The 21,964-nt window shown below is 51.3% G+C and overlaps 1 protein-coding gene across 1 annotated transcript in view; it reads left to right on the top strand.

Annotated features, from left to right (window-relative positions):
* ALX4 (ALX homeobox 4) overlaps positions 1 to 21,964 on the top strand; it is a 49,838-nt gene that overhangs the window by 14,295 nt on the left and 13,579 nt on the right. The window contains exon 2 of the mRNA XM_068989380.1: positions 21,612 to 21,922. Coding sequence (XP_068845481.1) covers positions 21,612 to 21,922 — 311 coding nt within the window. The remainder of the gene's footprint in view (positions 1 to 21,611; positions 21,923 to 21,964) is intronic.

Genomic DNA, 21,964 nt, shown 5'->3' with positions numbered 1-21,964 from the left:
TGGTTGACAAAGCATTTTAAAATATGGATGAGTGATGAAAAAAGGGTGTAAGCTGGCTGTCTGCCCAGCATGGGGGCTGCAGGGATCAAGGAGGGGAGAAGGGTAGTCCTAGGCCCCTCAGACCCTTCAAGCCATGTCTGCTGGGGAGTTTAGGCTTCCCTTCCTTAAACTCGCAAGAATGACCGCTCCTGGAACGACCTCCCCGTTGGCTCGGCATCAGCCAGGGATCAGGGGCTGCCTTGGAAAGACCTTGCCTGAGTGGGCAGCCAGGGCCAGGGTTTACCTAATGAGCTACCCAGGACTCAGCCCCTGGGATAAGATTACAGAAAGCCACTTTTGTGCTCCGTGAGGTCCATTCTCACTGTTTCGTGGGGTGAGTCATTTCCCTGACGAGTATTGTGCAGCCGCTTCAGTCGGGTCTGACTCTGCGACTCTGTGGACCCGTAGCCCGCCAGGCTGCTCTGCCAATAGGATCCTCCAGGCAAGAGTACAGGAGTGGGTTGCTATACTCTCTTCCAGAGGATCGTCCCGACCCAGGGAATGAACCCGCATCTCTCACATCTGCTGTGTCGGCGGGTTCTTTACCACTACCACCACCCTGGGTAGCCCTGAATAATCTTATCCGTCTCTATCAACCTCAGAAAACTTTAACTGGCAACCTCACAATTAATCCAGCCATAATTTTCCCCTTCTTGTCCAAGGGGAGAAAACATATTCTTGCTTTTGGGGCTTGTAAATGACTGTTTACTTTACCACGAACACATCTGGAGGAAGAAAACACTTGGTTTTGGTGGGAAAAACATTCTCTCTAGGCCGATGTGGTCGTTCGACAGACTGAGACAGTTACTTAACAAGATTCATTTAATTCAGGTATCTGTTGAGTTGGTTGTTCAACAGGTATTTTTTGAGTGCCAGATGTACGGACCAGAGTTTGTCAGGATGTTTCCCTGTCTGTGATGCAGATGCTGTCTAATGGTGGAGGCTGCCGTGCATCCACGCTTGGTAATGCTCTGTGAAAAGCCGTCGAATTATTAGGAGTAGTTCGGGGGCTTCCCTTGTGGCTCAGCTGGTAAAGAATCTGCCTGCAATGCAGGAGACCTGGGTTCGATCCCTGGGTTGGGAAGATTCCCTGGAGAAGGGGAAGGCTACCCACTCCAGTATTCTGGCCTGGAGAATTCCATGGACTGTATAGTCCATAGGGTCGCAAAGAGTTGGACACGACTAAGCGACTTTCACCGAAGAAGACGGGGAGTTTGGAGGAGGGCACGGCAGAGAATCTACAAAGAGGAAGTGGTAACAGACTCGGGCCTGGAAAGGTGATTTGGGATTCGCTGGCAGAAAGGGCCCTGACACAGCCCTGAATCACCAAGGGCTATGTGACAGCAGACAGCAGTGCCAGTGGGAGCAGCGGTTCATTTCTGGAACGATCCCTCTCGACGCTCCCCACCCCCAGATAGCTTTTGGGTGATATGCTGGGTGGAGGACAGCAAAGGCCGCAAAGAGAAAATTCTTCTGCAGCCGTTAAATATTGGTGTGCCTGCATTGGAGAGTCATCCAGATGTTACCAAGTGTCTAAGTGGGAGCGAGGTTTTTGGAAGGAGTTCGCAACTGCTCTGACCTTTGTCAACTGGCGCATAAGCCACACTGTCTTCAGGGCAGCGCTTAAAATTACAGTCCTCCTTTCATGGCTGCATTACAAGTTGCAACCTAACCTAGGTCAAAATGCATTTATGGAAGGGGCTTTCTTGAACATCAGCTAGCAGTTTTAAATATCTATAACAAATGACAAACAGAATAGTTTCAATGTTTCACCCCATTTATTTCTCTGTTATATGTATGTAGAAATGAGCCTTGATTGGAAGGGGACTGGGGTGGGGGGAGCTGCTTGGGACAGAGGTCTGTGGAATGTTCTGGGCAGCTGGAGCTGGGGAAACTTGAGCTGAAGAGTGTACACCTGGGGCGGGGGCGGGGGCAGGGGGAGGGTGAGACACTGCAGCTTGAGGGGCTCTTCTGCGGTCTCGCAGCCGCCCTGGCCTAACTTCCCTCCAAATAATAAGTGTGTTAATCTCCCATGGAGGATTCCTGTTGACAGACAGCGCACTGGGTGTCAGGCAGAGGTGTGCCTTCTCGCCCTTGGCCTCATTGAGACCTCACAAACATGCTGGGAATTGGGTCACCTCCCCCTTACTTTACAGATGAGGAAGCCGAGTCCCGCTTTGCCAAGGCGTGAGTGGCTTGGAAGCCTCCTAAACAGTCTCCCTGAGAAATTTCCCCATCTCTTTGATGGGGAGAGCTGACATTTCCTCATCGTATCCACAGAGCTAGCTGAACACAGCTTCAACAGACCCCTCCAACCAGATCGCTGCCCATCTAGAGATCTGGAGAGGCCCCAGACACACTGCTTCCCACGCCAGGCTGGCCTAGATAGATGCCCCTGCCCTATCCACCTCCCTCCGCCGTAATCACTGCCTCCTTCATTAAGCAGGGCTTTTGTAAGGGAGGGGCCGTGCTTTATTGGACTTCGTGTTTCCATCACCTAGAGCTTTGCCCAGCACATAACTAGCACTCCAGAAATGCTGCTGAATGAATGCATGCAGCAAGTCAGGGGCAGTTTCAGGAGTCAACCCAAGTCCGTCCTGCTCCAAAGACTTCTCATTCATTTCACCTAGAGCAGGATTTGAGCTTCTCCCTCTTGCCTCCCTTGGATCCAACGGTGGTATTACAGTGTCCCCAAGGGGATGCTTGGGAATGCAGGTTTTCTGATGCAGAGGAGAAATGGAGGCTCTGAGGGGTTAAGGAGATAAGGACATGCCCAAGGCCACATGGTTCTGTGAAGGTAGAGGGGGACAAGGGGCAGACACACCACCGAGCTGACCTGAAATCAGAAGACAGTCCTTCCACTGACAGGCGATGTGATCACTCAGGGGGCCTCCGTATCCTGCCTGAAAGGGAAGGGGTGGCCCAGGGTGTCCCCTGAGCTCTGGGGCTTCTTGTTGGGCTGAAGGGAGAATGGAGGAGGTTCCTTCTGTTTCTCTGGGAGTAGACCCAGCCTGGGCTGGTGCCCCTTCCCCCTGCTGAGTCCCTGGATCCCCTCTAGCCTCGTGAGGCAGGGCTTGGGGATGAGACCTGGGCTGGGCCAGGAAGCGGGGAGCTGGGAAACCTCAGTGTCCACGAGGAGGGCTGCTCACAGGGGTAGTTAGAGTCCCTGACTGAGGTCACGACCCCAGCCCACCCCAGGGAACATCACGAGGTGATGTCTAAGTGTTAGATCATAAATGGGGCTTCTCATGGTGACCCATGGACTTCCCTTGTAGCTCAGTTAGTAAAGAATCTACCTGCAATGAAGGAGATCCGGGTTCGATTCCTGAGTCAGGAAGATCCCCTGGAGAAGGAAATGGCAACCCACTCCAGTGTTCTTGCCTGGAGAATCCCAGGGACAGAGGAGCCTGGTGGGCTACAGCCCGTGGGGTCGCAAGAGTTGGACACGACTGAGCGACTATACCACCGAAGCCAGCACGTGGTGACCCCAAAGCTCTGTTGAGGTTAGTCCTCTGAGATGGAAATTTCTCCTCAGGCTCAACTGTATCACCCAAAGACAAGACCGAGTCAGCCAGTGCCCGCCCCAGCCCCCAAGACTGCCTGCCTGTGTCCAAGAGACAGCTCATCACCACGTGAGAGGCCGTGGACGGGACACGAGGCTTGGAGTCGGACCATCTGGGTTCAAATCCCAGCTCTGCCCCTCCTCGCTTTGTGATCTTGAGCAAGTCAAGCTTCTCTGGACCTCAGTTTCCTCATCACTGACCTCTTGGGGATCTGAGGAGAATCAGATGAGACAGTGAGTGGGTCAGAACTGCTCCAACGCAAGCAATTGTGTGAGTGTCTCATTGTTGTCACCAGCCCTGGGGGAGGGCTCTTAGGGCTTCTCACTTGGTAATTTAGGACCAGTTCAGCTGAAAGCTGGGTGTCCTGTTTTGCCATAAAATGTGGTCATCAGGCCTTGCCAAGGCCTCTGAGATGTCAGTACTCAGGTCAAGTTCACATCCTTGCTAAAGCCTCTCCTGACCTTTTCAGCCAGCACCGGCCACTCTTCCCGTAGAGCCTGCCTTGCCGAGCTCTTGCCGTCAGGCCGTGGTGTCGTCTGTCTGTTCTGTGAGGCCGTGTCTAAAGGGAAGCCCTGGGGAGGTGCTTGGTGAATGAACAAGCAACTCAACCAAGGAATGAATAGATGCAACCCAAGCCACAGCGGCAGGGAGAAGAGACGAGAAAAGGGTCTGGGGCCTAAGCTAGGGTACGGAGAGGACCGTGGGGACTGGAGGAAGGCCGGACGGAGGCCCGCAGGGACCCTAGCCAGTGGTGGACTTTCTTTTCTTTCTCTCCAATTTTTAAAAAAATTTAAAAATACAAGTGGAAATAAAATTTACCATCATCACCATTTTCAAGTGTACGGTCCAGTGGCATGAAGAGCATTCACAGTGCTGTGCAACCGTCACCACCATCCAGCCTCATAGCTCTCCTCACCTTGTCAAACTGAAACCCTGTCCCCATAAGACACTAACTCTGCACGCTCCTGGGCCCCAGCCCCTGGCAGCCATTGTTCTACTTTGTGTCTCCGTGAACTCGGCCACTCAGGGACTCATGTAAGTGGAATGGTGCAGGATTTGCCTTTCTGTGACTGCTTTGTTTCATTCAACCATGATGTCCTCAAGGCTCATCCGTGCTGTAGCAGGTGCCAGAATTGCCCTCCTTTCTGAGGTTGAATAATCGTCCTCTGTGTGGAGGTTCATCTCCACCGATGAACATGGGTCGCTTGCCTGTTCCAGCTATTGTCGGTGGGCTTTCTTTTTAACCACTTCTCTTTGGATGCAGGGAAGCCTTACCCGTTTGGACTAACTGTAAGAGAGCTGAAATTAAAATAGGCTCAAACAATACCAAGTATTTTTTAAGTTCCAAGGATAGCTTGACCTCAGCTAACAAAATACTGCCTCCTACGGTCTTGGAAGAACTGCATGCTTTAATGGGGTCTATGGAAAAACGAGAGTTTCCATAGGACTGGGGAGTCAGGGTTTGTCCCTTGAGTTGATCTGCCTTGTGATTTTGATTTCAGCGTGCACGCCCGTTTGCAGAAGTCGTGGATGGTGCTGGTGAGGGGGAGGCCGAAAGATTGCTTACTAGACTCTAGTCTGGGTCCTATACAAACTGTAACAAATGCCGGTTTACAACTTGGATTCCTGGATAAAGTGGTTTCTTCCTATTTGTCTGCATTCTTGTTATTTTAAAAAGCTTTTCGTTTTGACACGTTTTCAGACACCAGGAAAAGTTAAACGTAGAATACGAAGGATTCCCAGATCCCTCTGACACCGATCCCCCATATCTTAAAGTTTTACCATATTTGCATTATTGCCCTTACTCTCTCGTGTGCTCTTTCTGTAGGTATATATTAATATATGCTCAGATGCACACATACATATTATTTCTTTCAGAACCGTTTGGGGGTAAGTCGCAGACATAGGCCTTTTTACTTTTAAGTACTTCGGTATTTAGCAGAGAATTGAATATAAATCCAGACCCAGTGTCAGGAAGAGGGAAAGAATTAGTTGAATGTAAACTGGGGGATGGAGTGACCCTGAAAACAAGGTCCCAAGAAAAGGCCTTGCTCCACATTGGAGGTCCCAGATGTTCTATGAAGTTCAATCAGGACAGTTTCACCAGAGCCAGCACTGAAGGCTGGACACGTTGGGCAGATTTAGAGGCATCAGAGAGGAGGAATTTTCCTGTGGCTCCCGCTCTTTTTTTCCCCTTCTTCCCTGACTCTGTCTCCTGGCTGCCCTGTCCCAGCCCCACAGTGGGTATCCACTCCAGGAGGGCCCAGAGGAAGATGCCCCAGCCTTAGGGTTCAAATCCTGCCTCTCAGCAGCTGTGCATTCTTAGACAAGTCCTTTACGCCCTCTGGCCTCAGTCTCTGGAGCTGTAAAATGGGCATATTTCACATGGCTGTTGTAAACAGCAGTGAGAGTGTGTTAGTAAACCATGAAGCTCCTAGTGTGTAGTGAGAGCCCAGGGTTGAGTCCTTTTCCTTCCTGATTCTGCGGAGCCCCCTCGATCCTCTGGCTTGCAGGAAACCCCTCCCCTCAGTGTGGAGTGATGGAAGAGGGGCCTGCAGTCCCCGCGACTGCTGACACTTCCCTGGGGAAGAGCCCACAGAGGAGCCAGCAACAAATCCACGAGCCACCTGGACAGCCGACTGGGCAAAACTGGGGTGGGGTAACCTGGGCATGGCTCACCTGTCAGTATCCGGAGGGCCAGCGATGCCCCTTGGGTCTCCACGAAGGGAGGAGATGGCGGGCAATAAGAGGAACTCGGGTCAGGCCAGCCGCCCGGTGGCGGTGACGTTCAGTGGATTCCCTCTCTCTGAGCCTCAGTTTGCCCATCTGTAAAATGAGGGCGCTCAAGGCTGGGGACTGACTCGCCAAGAACGGGAACACCCTCAGAACCGGAGGCGGAAAGAGCCCTGCGGAGAAGGGCAGGGACCCGCCTCACCCGCCGCTGTGTGGAGGGTGGGATATCGGCAGACACATAGTAGGGCTGAATCACCACTTGTTTGGCCAGTCCTCCGGGGAGGGGGCCTGGGTCTTTAACCAAACTGGGAGAAACACCTGGGGCCCTGGGGCCTCACTTCTGGCCCTGAGGAAGGTAATTGGGACTGCAGTGCCTCCTGGTGGCCAGTTTGAGCCACTGCAGCCTTGATCCTGACCGGCAGGATGGGGGTGCCTAGAGCCTTCAAGCAGGGGCCCCCCCGCAAACCTGCCCTGTGGGTGAGGAGAACATCCCAGTCTTGGCTTCCTGGAGGGGGCTGCACCTCCTCCGTAACCCTCCTCTCCTCTCCCTGGCAGGAGATCAGGCAGGGCTTGCTGAGGTGAAGAAGCAGAGAAGCCAAAAGCCTTGCCCGAGGCCATAGCAGCATCTGTAGCTACAAGGGGCTTTGGTCCTACACGACCTGCCCCGTGGCTGGCTTCTCTGAGCCCCATCACCCCACAAGGACCACGCTCCAGCCCCATGCCACAGCCGCCCCACAGCAGTGTGTGCTGGGGGATCACAGCCCGACACCGGCTCTGGAGCCCAGCCTCACGGCCTCGGGCCCCCTTGCTCTGGGTGCCCTTGTCCCCCTCAGCAGGGCGCGCAGAGCTGCCTGGAGCTACCAAAGGCAGAAGGAGCCGGGGCCCAGCTCAGGACCCCGAAGTGCATCAGGGCAGCCCTATTCCCAACGGCTCACGGTCGAGCGGGAGGCCAGACCACACCACCGTGCTTCAGAGTGGGGAATTCAGCCTCTACGAGAGAAGCCCGACCCTGGGGTCGGAGAGGAAGAAGGAGTCACCTTTGCATTGAGCCTTAGAAGCTCAGTAGAAACAATTCACAAAAGAAGAAATGCAACAAATAAAAAGTTAACTTCACTAGTATCGTGTGCCTGTGTGTGTAAGCGTGCTCGGCCTCAGTCATGTCCAATTCTTTGTGGCCTCATGAGCTCTAGACTGCCAGGCTCGCGGGGTGTTTTTCGGCAAGAGTACTGGAGTGGGTTGCCATTTTGTCCTCCAGATCTTCCCGACCCAGGGAGCGAGCTGCTGTCTCCTGCATTGGCAGATGGACTCTTTACCACTGAGCCTCCTGGGAAGCCCACATTTTTTTAAAAAAAATTAAATTCAAATGAGATTTCACTTTTATCCATCACACTGGCAAAGATTTTTATAAACAGTGTAATGATCGGTACTTGTCCTGAAGCAGGCAGGCATGCTGAAAAAAGGGGCACATTTCTAGAAGACACACTTATCAGAGCTCTTAAGGTGTGACTATGACCTAACTCAGTATTTCTAGTTCTTGGAACTTTTACAAAAGTAACTGCCACAAAAATGTCAAGGGACTTAACTATAAAGGTATTCATCACAGGCCTGTTACTATTTCAAACAGTCAACCATCCGTATGCCCAACAGTAAAGGACTGAGGAAAGAAAATGGAGTTTGTAAGATAGGAAACTGAAAGAGGAACTCCCCAGGTCAGTAGGTGCCCAGTATGCTACTGGAGATCAGTGGAGAAATAACTCCAGAAAGAATGAAGGGATGGAGCCAAAGCAAAAACAATACCCAGTTGTGGATGTGACTGGTGATAGAAGCAAGATCCGATGCTGTACACAGCAATATTGCATAGGAACCTGGAATGTCAGGTCCATGAATCAAGGCAAATTGGAAGTGGTCAAACAAGAGATGGCAAGGGTGAACGTCAACATTCTAGGAATCAGCGAACTAAAATGGACTGGAATGGGTGAATTTAACTCAGATGACCGTTATATCTACTACTGTGGGCAGGAATCCCTGAGAAGAAATGGAGTAGCCATCATGGTCAACAAAAGAGTCCGAAATGCAGTACTTGGATGCAATCTCAAAAACGACAGAATGATCTCTGTTTGTCTCCAAGGCAAACCATTCAATTTCACAGTTATCCAAGTCTATGCCCCAACCAGTAACGCTGAAGAAACTGAAGCTGAACGGTTTTATGAAGACCTACAAGACCTTTTAGAACTAACACCCAAAAAAGATGTCCTTTTCATGATAGGGGACTGGAATGCAAAAGTAGGAAGTCAAGAATCACCCGGAGTAACGGGCAAATTTGGCCTTGGAATGCGGAATGAAGCAGGGCAAAGACTATATAGAGTTTTGCCAAGAAGATGCACTGGTCATAGCAAACACCCTCTTCCAATAACGCAAGAGAAGACTCTACACATGGACATCACCAGATGGTCAACACCAAAATCAGACTGATTATATTCTTTGCAGCCAAAGATGGAGAAGCTCTACACAGTCAACAAAAACAAGACCAGGAGCTGACTGTGGCTCAGATCATGAACTCCTTATTACCAAATTCAGACTCAAATTGAAGAAAGTAGGGAAAACCGCTAGACCATTCAGGTATGACCTAAATCAAATCCCTTATGATTGTACAGTGGAAGTGAGAAATAGATTTAAGGGCCTAGAGCTGATAGATAGAGTGCCTGATGAATGATGGAATGAGGTTCGTTACATTGTACAGGAGACAGGGATCAAGACCATCCCCATGGGAAAGAAATGCAAAAAAGCAAAATGGCTGTCTGGGGAGGCCTTACAAATAGCTGTGAAAAGAAGAGAGGTGAAAAGCAAAGGAGAAAAGGAAAGATATAAGCATCTGAATGCAGAGTTCCAAAGAAGAGCAAGAAGAGATAAGAAAGCCTTCTTCAGCGATCAATGCAAAGAAATAGAGGAAAACAACAGAATGGGAAAGACTAGAGATCTCTTCAAGAAAATTAGAGATACCAAGGGAACATTTCATGCAAAGATGGGCTCAATAAAGGACAGAAATAGTATGGACCTGACAGAAGCAGAAGATATTAAGAAGAGGTGGCAAGAATACACGGAAGAACTGTACAAAAAAGATCTTCATGCCCCAGATAATCATGATGATGTGATCACTCATCTAGAGCCAGACATTCTGGAATGTGAAGTCAAGTGGGCCTTAGAAAGCATCACTACAAACAAAGCTAGTGGAGGTGATGGAATTCCAGTTGAGCTGTTTCAAATCCTGAAAGATGATGCTGTGAAAGTGCTGCACTCAATACGCCAGCAAATTTGGAAAACTCAGCAGTGGCCACAGGACTGGAAAACATCAGTTTTCATTCCAATCCCAAAGAAAGGCAATGCAAAAGAATGCTCAGACTACCGCACAGTTGCACTCATCTCACATGCTAGTAAAGTAATGCTCAAAATTCTCCAAGCCAGGCTTCAGTAATACGTGAACCGTGAACTCCCTGATGTTCAAGCTGGTTTTAGAAAAGGCAGAGGATCCAGAGATCAAATTGCCAACATCCGCTGGATCATCAAAAGAGCAAGAGAGTTCCAGAAAAACATCTATTTCTGCTTTATTGACTATGCCAAAGCCTTTGACTGTGCAGATCACAATAAACTGTGGAAAATTCTGAGAGAGATGGGAATACCAGACCACCTGACCTGCCTCTTGAGAAATCTGTATGAAGGTCAGGAAGCAACAGTTAGAACTGGACATGGAACAACAGACTGGTTCCAAATAGGAAAAGGAGTACGTCAAGGCTGTATATTGTCACCCTGCTTATTTAACTTATATGCAGACTACATCATGAGAAACGCTGGACTGGAAGAAACACAAGCTGGAATCAAGATTGCCGGGAGAAATATCAATAACCTCAGATATGCAGATGACACCACCCTTATGGCAGAAAGTGAAGAGGAGCTAAAATGCCTCTTGATGAAAGTGAAAGAGGAGAGCGAAAAAGTTGGCTTAAAGCTCAACATTCAGAAAACGAAGATCATGGCATCTGGTCCCATCACTTCATGGGAAATAGATGGGGAAACAGTGGAAACAGTATCAGACTTTATTTTTTGGGGCTCCAAAATCACTGCAGATGGTGACTGCAGCCATGAAATTAAAAGACGCTTACTACTTGGAAGCAAAGTTATGACCAACCTAGATAGTATATTCAAAAGCAGAGACATTACTTTGCCGACTAAGGTCCGTCTAGTCAAGGCTATGGTTTTTCCAGTGGTCATGTATGGATGTGAGAGTTGGACTATGAAGAAGGCTGAGCGCCGAAGAATTGATGCTTTTGAACTGTGGTGTTGGAGAAGACTCTTGAGAGTTCCTTGGACTGCAAGGAGATCCAACCAGTCCATTCTGAAGGAGATCAACCCTGGGATTTCTTTGGAAGGAATGATGCTAAAGCTGAAGCTCCAGTACTTTGGCCACCTCATGTGAAGAGTTGACTCATTGGAAAAGACTGTAATGCTGGGAGGGATTGGGGGCAGGAGGAGAAGGGGATGACCGAGGATGTGATGGCTGGATGGCATCACGGACTCCATGGACGTGAGTCTGAGTGAACTCCAGAAGATGGTGATGGACAGGGAGGCCTGGTGTGCTGTGATTCATGGGGTCGCAAAGAGTCGGACACGACTGAGCGACTGAACTGAACTGTGCAATGGAATACTACGCAGCCGTTAAAAATGATGTGTTAGCAGAAGAATATAGAATAGGATGGAAAGATGTACAGGGTAGTGATAGGTTTTAAAAAAGACTTTTATAAAAAATTATGTTTCCCTTTTCTGTTCATGTATTATAGTTTTCTTCTTGGGGCTTGTCTTCATATAGAACATAGATAACTATATGAAGTGAGGGTGGGGAGGAAAGCCACGAAGCTTCCAGAGGCAGATACCCAGGGAGAGTGGGAGTTAGCCAGATGCACGAAGGGCAGAGGGCATCCCAGTGAGAAGGACGCAGGGGTGGGGAAGCCTGAAGCCGCTCGAGCAGTGTGTTGGGGGCACGCGGGCAGGTCGGTGGAACCAGAAGCGAGGTGGAGGGGCGGGTGTGGCAAGACGTAAGTGTGAGGAGGACGGTGGCCAGTCCTGGCTGGGGAATCCTGAATGCCACAGTCAGCCACTTGCGCATTTTCAGTTTTAACAAAAAATAACAAATAAAAATCTAACAACAAAACCGGTATGTTCCATTTAATTTGGAGTTCAAATAAACAATGAATAATGTTCAGTACATTGTGCCCCTACATAAAAATGGGTTCCATTCCAAGAGCGAGTTCGTAACTTCACTTGGTTCGCAAGTCCAAGCAAGTTAGCCTAGATTCCCAACTAACAAAACCGGCTATATAGTACTGTACGGAAATAGGTTTATCATACTTTTCACACAAATAATATCAATAAATAAAGACAAACAAAAAATAAAACATTTTTCATCTTCCAGTACAGTACCTTGAAACGTGCAGTAGTACAGTATCACAGCTGGCATAGAGGAGCTGGCATCCTGCTCACAAGCAAGAAGAGCTGCTGGCTGGAGGAGGGACAGGTGGGAGATGGCAGAGCTGAAGGATTGTCAGCAGTAGGAGATGGGGGGGCAAGCTGCAATTTCACTCAGGTCTGACTCTGAGGGAATGCACATTCCCATCTTTGAAAGTCTGCAACTCGAAGGTTTGTTCGTAGGGGACTTACTGCATAAGTATTTCCCATGCAATATTTGGGACATGCTTATACTTACAGAGTGACTCACTGTTTCTCTGAAATTCTAGTTTGACTGAGCACCCTGTACTCTATCTGACCATCCTGATTGGAAAAGCCCCTGAGGCTGGGAAAGACTGAGGGCAGGAGGAAAAGGAGGTGGCAGAAGATGAGATGGTTGGGTGGCACCCCTGACTCAATGGACATGAGTTTGAGCAAACCCTGGGAGCTAGTGAAGGACAGGGAAGCCTGGTGTGCTGCAGTCCATGGAGTTGCAAAGAGTCGGACACGATTTAGCAACTGAACAGCAACAGCGGGAGCTCTGGGAACCAGCGAAGGCCTTTGGACAGGGTGGCCTAGACCAGGAGAGTGTGTCTTAGACACTGTCTCTGGTTGTAGTGGAGCGTGGTGAGTCTGAGGGCAGAGAAACTGGTGAGATCTGAACGTAAGCCAGAGCTCTGGGACTCTCCAGCACCCACGAGGCCTCAGAGGCGTGGGGGCCGGCGCCCAGTTTGTGAGAACGGTAGCTAGTCCCCAGCGCGGAAGGGGCCTTTCTCTGAAGCATCACTGCCGTTCCTCCACCTGGTTCCTGGCAGCGCTTCCCTCCACCTCCCCGTCACACAGCCCAGTCCCAAACCTACCAGAGCCGGCACCATTCCGGATTCTAGTCGCTGCTTTCACATAGCATTTTAAAATCATGAAAGCAATTCCTGTTTATGGTAGGACAAATAAGAAAATTAAGTCAGACTAGGAAAAAAAAAAAGCGACTAAACCCAGATACCGATATTCTTTACTTCTGGAAACTGCTAGAATTTTCTAAGGACAGACACTGCATCCTCACTTCCCCTTTATTTCAAAATGAGGTTTACTGTAGCATGAACAACTTTCAGGTAATAAAATGGTATTCTTGCACATCAGTTTCTTTCATTTTTCATCAGTGTTTATTGAATCCCTTCTGCATACTGGCCGCAATACTAGGCATTAAACCAAAAGGCTAAGCCAAACAAGTATATTCAGATATATTCTCTATTTTATAGAAGGGAGAGAGAGAGACAGTAAATGAAGGAAAAAACAAATAAATACAAAATAATACATGTTAAATACCAAGAGAGAAAGTCTGTAGAATAAAGAAAACCAGGAAGGATCTTCCAGTTATGGAAATATCATCCTTCATTTGACCAATCTCCTATTAATAGGTATTTTGCTTATTTTCAATTTTCCCATACAATAATGCCACGAGGAACTTTCTCTCTAGTTAATTCTTTGTGCCCATCCACAATTCTGTCTTTAGTTTAAATCCCTAGAGGTGAGACTTCTGGGTGAAGACATACAAACATTTTACCTGCTTAGTTTTTCTTTACTGTATTTAAACCCAGTTTTGTATTTTCTCTATAGTTTTATATATTTTTTATTTTTTAATATTTTTATTTATTTTTGGCTCTGCCGGATCTTCCTTGCCGCATGAGCTTTTCTCTAGTTGCGGTGTGCGGGCTTCCCGTTGTGGTGGCCCCTCTGGTTGTGGAGTCCAGGCTCCAGGGCACCTTGGCTTCAGTACTTGCCGCACGTGGGCTAAGCGTCTGAGGTTCCCAGGCTCTGGAGCACAGGCTCGATAGTCACGTTGCAGTTTGGCAACCCACTCCAGTATCCTTGCCTGGAAAAGCCCGTGGGCCGAGGAGCCTGGTGGGCTGCAGTTCACGGGGTTGCAGAGAGTCGAATGGGACTGAGCAACTGGCAGACAGACAGATGGGCTTAGCTGCTCCACAGCATGTGGGGTCTTCCCAGACCAGGGATCGAACCTGTGTCTCCTGCACTGGCAGGCAGATTCTTTACCCCTGAGCCACCAGGGAAGCCCTGTACTTTGCCTATTTTTTACTTTTAAAATAGCATGCTGAAAAATTTAAACTGAGGAGGGAGCGTGATTCTATGAATTTGAACATGTTCCTGTACAGACCCGAGTACTCACAATCACACCTGGGATACAAGCTCCGATAATTCCACACGCCAGCCCTTTGGGGTTAAAGCCACCCCAGCCCTCAGCCCCAGGCCACCTGGGATCTGTCCTCTGTCCTGGTACCGTTTGTTTGTTCTCCAGTTGCTAAGCCGTGTCTGACTCTTCGTGACCTCATGGACTGTCAGGCTCCTGGGTCCTCCACTGTCTCCTGGAGTTTGCTCAAATTCACGTCCACTGATTTGGTTACCTTTCCCAGAATGGCATGCAATAAGTAAGTGGAGTCGCACCGTATGCATCTGGAGACTGGCCTCTTTTACAGACAGTGATGCTGTCTTTGAGAGTCATCCACGCCATAGTTGACATCACTAGTTTGCTGCTTTTATCTCTGAGTAGTAGCCCATTGCGTGGACATTTGGGCTGTTTCCAATTTGAGGCAATTGTGAACAAAGCCACTATAAATATTTGCATACAGGTTTGCCATGAAAAGAAGTGTTTGTCTCTTGAGGGCAAATGCCTAGCAGTGGGATTTCTGGCTCCAGCCATGAGAGTGTGTTTCATGGTGTAAGACAGCTGCGCTGTTTTCCCACCAGTGATGGAAGCGAGTTCCACGCGCTTCACTTCCTTGATATTGCTTGGTATCGTCGAGTTGTTTATTTCCATCACAGTAGGTGTGTAGCCATATCTCATGAATATCCCTAGTAAATAATCTCTAATAGGTAATAATTGAGCTGGTTATTATGTTTGTTAGTCGCTCAGCCTTGTCCAACTCTTTGGGATCCTGTGAACTGTAGCCCGCCAGGCTCCTCTGTCCAGGAAATTCTCCAGGCAAGGGAATAGGGTAGCCATTTCCTTCTCCAGGGGATCTTCCCAAGCCAGGGATTGAACCTGGGTCTCCTGCATTGCAGGCGGATTCTTCACCGTCTGAACCACCAGATGTATATCTTCTTGGGTGAAATGTCCATTCAAATAGTTTACCCATCTATCCTGCTAAGTGCCACGCTTTATTCCCATTCACTAGTTTCCCGCTAATGTGCTTTTTACTGTTCTTCCAGGACCCTGTCTGGGAAACCACATCACATTTAGTCCCCCATGTCTCAGCCTCCTGTGATGTGCGACCATTTCTCAGACTTTCCTTGTTTGGAGAAGCACATTTGGGCCTTGGGTGGGTGTGTGTTGGTGGCAGGAGTGCCTACATCACCTTGTGGGTGGCTGGCTGAGTCCCTGGCTTACCTGTCCTCTTCCACCTGGCAGTTCCTCCTGGACAGGAACACAGTCCATCTCAGCCCAGTACACACAGATATGCTCCACGTGTGTTTGCTGAAAGGTCGCCCCAGCACGAGCTCCCCCTTTGGTTTATTTTATTAGGCCTGGGCCTAAAACTCGGGCCATCCAAGCTGAACTCCAGACAGAGCCCAGTGGCAGATAAGGTGGGCTGGGGACATGATCGATGGCTCACCTTTAACCTCTGCCCCCAACCCCGCACAACTGTTTGGACAGCGATGCGTTTACTTGGTGCCCTTTAAACAGCATGAAAGGGCCTCACGCTGGCCTGTTTTGTTTAAGGAGATTGCATTGGCACTGTGCACGCTGCCACAGGGCATGTGAGGCTGGCTCACCCGAGAACAGGGCAAGCGGTGTGTCCCCCATAAAGCAGATGTTTGGAGGAAAAATAGATATAATCAAAACCATGGAGGATAAAATTACTCCAGCCCCTTAGACAGACGCTCCATACATCAGAGCGTGTGCCCAACTACACACACACACACACACACACACACACACACACAACTCATGTCCAGACCCACCCACGGGTGCCTGCAGGCTCACGCTCACTCACACACACGCACACATCCACTGGCACACACGCCCCACTGGTGTGCCTGCCCTTGACCACACAAGCCTGCACGCTCCGCAGACCTATCTGCAGGCAACCACACATATGCTCCCCACACCCATTCACAACAGCAGGCTTGTACTACATGCCCGAGGGCGCACATCCGTGCACACGAAAGGGATACATGCAGAGAGGTCTCCAGCATCCTCTCCCCAAATGGCTTCAGAAGCTCATTCTCCTTAAATCACAGTCACAAAAATAATTCTCTTGAAATCACAGTCATGAAAAAAAAAATTAAGGTGAACTTTGGAAATCTTTCAAGGCCTTTCATGTCAAAAAAAAAAAAAGGTTAGACTAGGTTGGAGCAACACCCTAGGGTTCAACCAGGATGAGGAGATAGAAGCCAAGGGAATGAAGGGGCTTTCCTGGTGGCTCGGACAGTAAAGAATCCGCCTGAAATGCAGGAGACCTAGGTTAGATCCTTGGGTCGGGAAGACCCCTGGAGGAGGGAATGGCAACCCACTCCAGTATTTTTGCCTAGAGAATTCCATGGACAGAGGACTCTGGTGGACGAAGAATCAGACACAACTGAGTGACTAACCACACAAGCAAGAGAATGAAGAAAGGTCCCCCGTTTCTTGTATCTCTTAAAATCCAACAGCCAAGGCTGTCTGGCACAGACCAGGTGGCCCCCAGAAGAGGCGAGGCCTCCTCCCCAGGAGGAGAAGAGGCTCAAGGGTGTCTGTGACTCCGGATGAAGAATAAGCCTTGAACCAAATGCCGCCCGCTCATCGGAAGTGGTCATGGGAGTCTCTGAAGGGTGTGCATCCCTCCTGGGGGGCAGGCACTCCAGATTCTCGATGCTCTGTGCACAATACATGATTCCTCTGGGTAGTCTGGGATGTATTTCCAGATCAAGACATTCCAGGGGAAGCTGCAGCTTGTGAGGACATTGTCTTGGGCCCCCAAAGCCTGGGACAAAGCCCGCCAAGGGTCCCTCCCCGCCCTGGGCAGGGCCAGAGACCATGAGGAGGAGCTCCTCTGAGGAGGATGGGGGGAAGCCAGCTGGGCAGGCAGGTGGTCCTAGCGAGGTCTGTCATTGTTCAGCTTCATACCAGCAGCGGATGCCATGTGGCCTCAAGAAGGCGCACCCGGCAAAGGGGTTAGCTGGGGGTTTCCAGGGGCCTTTCCTGTCTCCTGGTGTGCCAGTACAATAAATGCAGAGCCGGTTCCTGGCGGATCCTGCACCGGGTTTCTGGAAATGTCAATTCCAGAGCCCCTATTCGGCGCTCTTCCTGTGGCCTCCCCCAGCGTGTCCCTCTTGCTCGCTGCGTGGAGACGTTGTCTGTGTCCACCTGTCCTTCCTCCTGCCCTCCTTGCGGTCTGCTGTCTTCCCCTCTTGTCCCTCAGTGATCTCACCTTCTCCTCCTGTTTCAGCTGTCAGTTCTGATGGAGGCTCTACTCCCTGCATGCCCCTTTCATGCATCCTCACCACCTTTCTCCATTGTCTCCGAGGATGCGTTTGTTCAACAGACATCTCTGCACGTACCCTATAGGTACTGGCAGTGAGTGCACAGAGGTAGCTGGATGGGGGGAGAGCTCGGTAATGTTTGTATTGTCCATTGATTCCTCGGTAACCTCCTGCCGGCCCTATCCTGGGCTGAGTAGGGACAAGTGGCCCAAGGTTCCAGCCCTCAGGGAACTGGTTCTCTAACGAGAAGCTGGACCTTCAGGGTTTGATTAAAACATAGGCAGCAACTAGAAGGAGGGGGTCTGTATGATTGCTGCAGTCTGGCAAGGCTTCCTGGAGGAACTGGTGCTTGACTGGACCTTGGAGGTCAGCTGGAAAAAAGGGACATTCCAGGCAGGTGGACAGAGGAGGAGTGAGGGAGAGCAAGGAGGTCAGCGGTTTCCTTTGTTCAGGAGTGATTCAGCCTGAGGCTTGGGCCCTCTGTTTTCTTCAGCCGTCTTAAGGAGGGCCTTAAGGAGCAAGCTGGGTCCTGACTAGGCCCAGGTCTTAGGCCACGGTGACAAGTCTCTACCCAGCCTCTCTGGATCCTCTAGTTGGAGAGCAATCTGCTGGCTTTGCCCAGGCCCAGCATCACCACCCATCCCATCCCTGGCGTTCACCTGTCTCACACGGGCCTGTTAAACCTGAGGCCTCCTACAGAACAGCAGCGAGAGCTATATTTATTCAGGAGGATGGAACACTCAGAGGCGTGGTAGCCATCTCCAGGTGTCTGCAGGGCTGCCTTGGGGAAGGCCCATGGTGGTTTAGAACCCGCGCCAATGAGCCAGACCACAGGAGAAAGTCACAGGCTGGACCTATGGACAGATGTTCCAGTGGTCCTGGGGGCGATGAGCTCCGTCACCAAAGCCTGAATGACAGTACCAGGTGCAGATGCTTATAGGGTGGCAGGAGGTGGGAACTGATGCCCCCAAGCCTGGCTCTTTGGGAATGAGTACCTTGGCTTGTCATTCTAATGGATTGGGTCAGAACCTTGGGGAATTTTCCTTTGCTGTCTCAATTAGGGGCCCAGCCTCAGAACCTAAAGTGAAGTCAGTGAAGTCACTCAGTCATGTCCGACTCTTTGTGACCCCACGGCCTATAGACTACCAGGCTCCTCCATCCATGGAACTTTCCAAGCAAGAGTACTAGAGTGGGCTACCATTTCCTTCTCCAGAGGATCTTCCCAACCCAGGAATCGAACCCGGGTCTCCTGCATTACAGACAGATGCTTTACCGCCTGAGCCACGTAAAGCATGATTGATAATCAAGACTTGAGATTTGGACGGTTTCATCCTTCTTCAAGGGCCAGAGAGGCCTCGGTTTGCCAGAATCCCTTCCGTCTTGAAATCTTGAAGCCTTTCTTGTTAGCTAACGTTTGCCTGGACAGATATGCCCCCAACCTCTCCCCACTCCAGGTCCCAAGGGGAAGGTCCCACTGGAAACTAAGGCAGGAGGGCTGCCCCACGAGGTCGAGATGCCATTCCTGCCTGCTCTCCCCGCTGCGGACAGGGCTTGCCTGCTCCCATTGGCACGGGAGGCTCTGGCACTTAGAAGGCATTGTCTGAAGTCACAGGCAGACTTCAGAAGAGCCGGGACGAGGCAGATCTCCACACCTTGGGCCTGGGGTCTCCCACGCTGCTCCCCACACCATGCTGTCTCCCCACTCCTACCCTTTCAGTGGGTGGGTGGAGGTGGGGAAACTTCTCTACTTGGACGAGTGGGTGTTCAGCCAACTCCACCCGCAGTGAGCCTAGAACCAGCTCAGCGGGGGTGGGCTTCTCCCAGGGGCCGCATCCTCACTCTCATCCTCGGGGACTGGTTCTCTGCCTCCTTGATGCACAGACCACACCTCTTGATTACTTGAGGCCCTGGAGATTCCTTCTGGTCTTCCCTGTCTCCCCAGGAAAGGCCCCAAGACCACCGGGTAGGAGTGAAGGACTGACCCAGAGCTGAGAGGCTGCACCCTGTCCCTAATTAGGGCACATTTCTTCCTCTCTCTGGCCTCCGTTTCCCCTGAATTAGCACAAGGAGTTTAGTCCCTACCGTCCCTCGATGTTTATAACGTGGAGTTTCCCCTGCCTCAGCCCAGCCCCTTTTGCTGTGTGGAGTGGTTCTGAGCCCAGGCTGGATGCCAGAGGATACAGGAAGGGTCCACGGGGTTATGGGATGGGGTCTGGGCAGCAGGGCTTGGGCAGAAGGGGCAGGGGCTGCAGCCACTGCCTGCCCCCCGAGTCTGGCCTCCAGGAAGTTGCATAACAGAGATGTTTATTTTTGGTGAGACTGGGTGGGATTTCTTCTCTTTAAAAAAAAACAAAAAACCCAAAACATAAAATGTATTTGTCTGCCAGGAGGATAAATATCTTTGCTGAAAGCTCTCAGCCCAGCTGCCAGCTGCAGTTTGCATGACGCTGTCACCGAAGCCGTGGCGGTCTGCGTGTGCCTGGACTCACATGGGTGTCATCCGTGGTGCCCAAGGGCCGGCCCCCCAGCCTGCTGGCACCCATGCTGCCAGTGGCCCTCAGGAACAGCCTCCTGAAGCTGCTTCCAGGCCCGCTCTCAGCATTCACCTCCTCTCCCTTTCCTCACCGCCTTGGGGAGAATGACCGAGGCAACCTGTCCCTCTCAGCTCCCAGCAATAAGAGAGCCCCCAGTAAACGCAGAGCACCAGGGAGGAGGGCGGATCCAAAGCTTCGGCCCCAGGATCTGGTCAGAACCAAGGGACCGGGGCGAGAGGCAGCGTCCTGACACCTGACACCTGGGGCTCAGGTCTACTGCCAGAGGAGGAGACTGAAGGTCAGCGTGGTGGGAGCCCACACCGACCACAAACGCTTGGTGTGATCAGAGCTTTCACATGTGAAAGGCTTTGTCAGGTGCTCCCCACACATGTCTTATTACCCTGTATGTCATCTCACTCTATAAAAGTCACAGTCCCCAATGGAACTTGGCTCAGAGAGGGACTCACACCCCATCCACTCCCGCTCCTGGGCTCCGGGGCTCCAGGGAGGGCCTGCCCACTGGGAGGACTCCTCCAGGGCTAGACTCTTCTGCTGCTCACAAGTCTAGACCAGAACCGGGAGTAACTTTACCTGTAAGATGTTTTAATCCCACAGCTACCCTTTGAAAGAAAAGAAGGAAAGAAAGTGAAGTCGCTCAGTCGTGTCTGACTCTGTGACCCCATGGACTGTAGCCCACCAGGCCCCTCCGTCCATGGGAATTCTCCAGGCAAGAATACTACAGTGGGTTGCCATTTCCTTCTCCAGGAGATCTTCCTGACCCAGGGGTTGAACCCTGGTCTCCCACATTGTAGGCAGACGCTTTACCATCTGAGCCACCAGGGCAGTCCCTATGAGGGAGATCCAAGTATCTGTGCCCTCGTTTCACAGAGGGGGAAACTGAGGCACAGAGCGGTTCAGCGAACGGTCCAAGCACACAGCTCAGGAGTCAGACACGGGGGGAACTCACACCCTGGGGCCAGTTGCAGGGCCTGTCCCCTAACCTCCACCCTGGGGCAAGTGTGTCTGCCCAGGGCGCTGACGGGGCTATCTGAACAAGGATGAGGTCGCCCTCCCTGCCCTGCCTTCTGTCTTCTCACCTTGATCTGCACTGGCTAACTGGTCCTTGCCAGCTCTGAGCGTCCAGGAATCAGCCGGCAGAGTCCCCTTCTGCTAGACCGCGGTTGCTGTGGGCCCCGGGGCCATGAGCTTTGTGTAAATCTGCTGGGGCCCCCAGCTCAGCATCCTGGGCATGTCACAGGGAGGACCCCCTATTTCCTTAGTAAACAGCCCCCGCCTGGAGGGGCCAGGATGCTGAACCCCAAACAGAACCAGGCCAGGCAGGGAGGAGCCTCTCCTCCTCACCCTAAGGCCAGTTGGGCCAGACATGGCTGCTGGCTGAGCTCTTGAGTCCGAAGGACTGAGTCAACATCCTCAACACCCAAAGGAGAATTTCTGGCAAAGAGAGTCCTTCTAGGGAGGAGCCCAGGGTCAGCGGGGGTGGAGGGTAAGTGTTATAGAGGTCAGATTGGCTGGCCCAGAGTCACAGGACATGGGTGCTCAAAGGGGCCCATGCTGACCTAATGGCGAAGAGGCTCCGAGAGGACTTACCCAAGGTCACACAGCACGTTAGTGACATTAGAACCCAGGCCTCTGGACCTTGCATCCAGTGCTTCCCCGAGAAGGGAAAAGCAGGGAATGACTCCCCCGTCCCTCCTCCCTCTCAAGCTAGGTTCAGCCGTTGCTTCTCTGACTTTGCTTCCTCCCCCTTCAGCCAAAGAGAGCTCCCTGGGTGAGCCAGAGTTGCCACCCGACTCTGACACGGTGGGGATGGACAGCAGCTACCTCAGTGTGAAGGAAGCTGGGGTGAAGGGGCCCCAGGACCGGGCCAGCGCCGACCTCCCCAGCCCGCTGGAGAAGGCCGACTCGGAGAGCAACAAGGGCAAGAAGCGGCGGAACAGAACCACCTTCACCAGCTACCAGCTGGAGGAGCTGGAGAAGGTCTTCCAGAAGACCCACTACCCCGACGTGTACGCACGGGAGCAGCTGGCCATGAGGACCGACCTCACCGAGGCCCGCGTGCAGGTCAGTGAGGGCGCCGGGGAAGGCGGGGAGAGCGGGGCCGGC

The sequence above is a fragment of the Capricornis sumatraensis genome, chromosome 16, assembly GCF_032405125.1.
Source record: "Capricornis sumatraensis isolate serow.1 chromosome 16, serow.2, whole genome shotgun sequence".
Classification (NCBI taxonomy): domain Eukaryota; kingdom Metazoa; phylum Chordata; class Mammalia; order Artiodactyla; family Bovidae; genus Capricornis; species Capricornis sumatraensis.
This window is presented reverse-complemented; position numbering and strand designations above follow the sequence as displayed.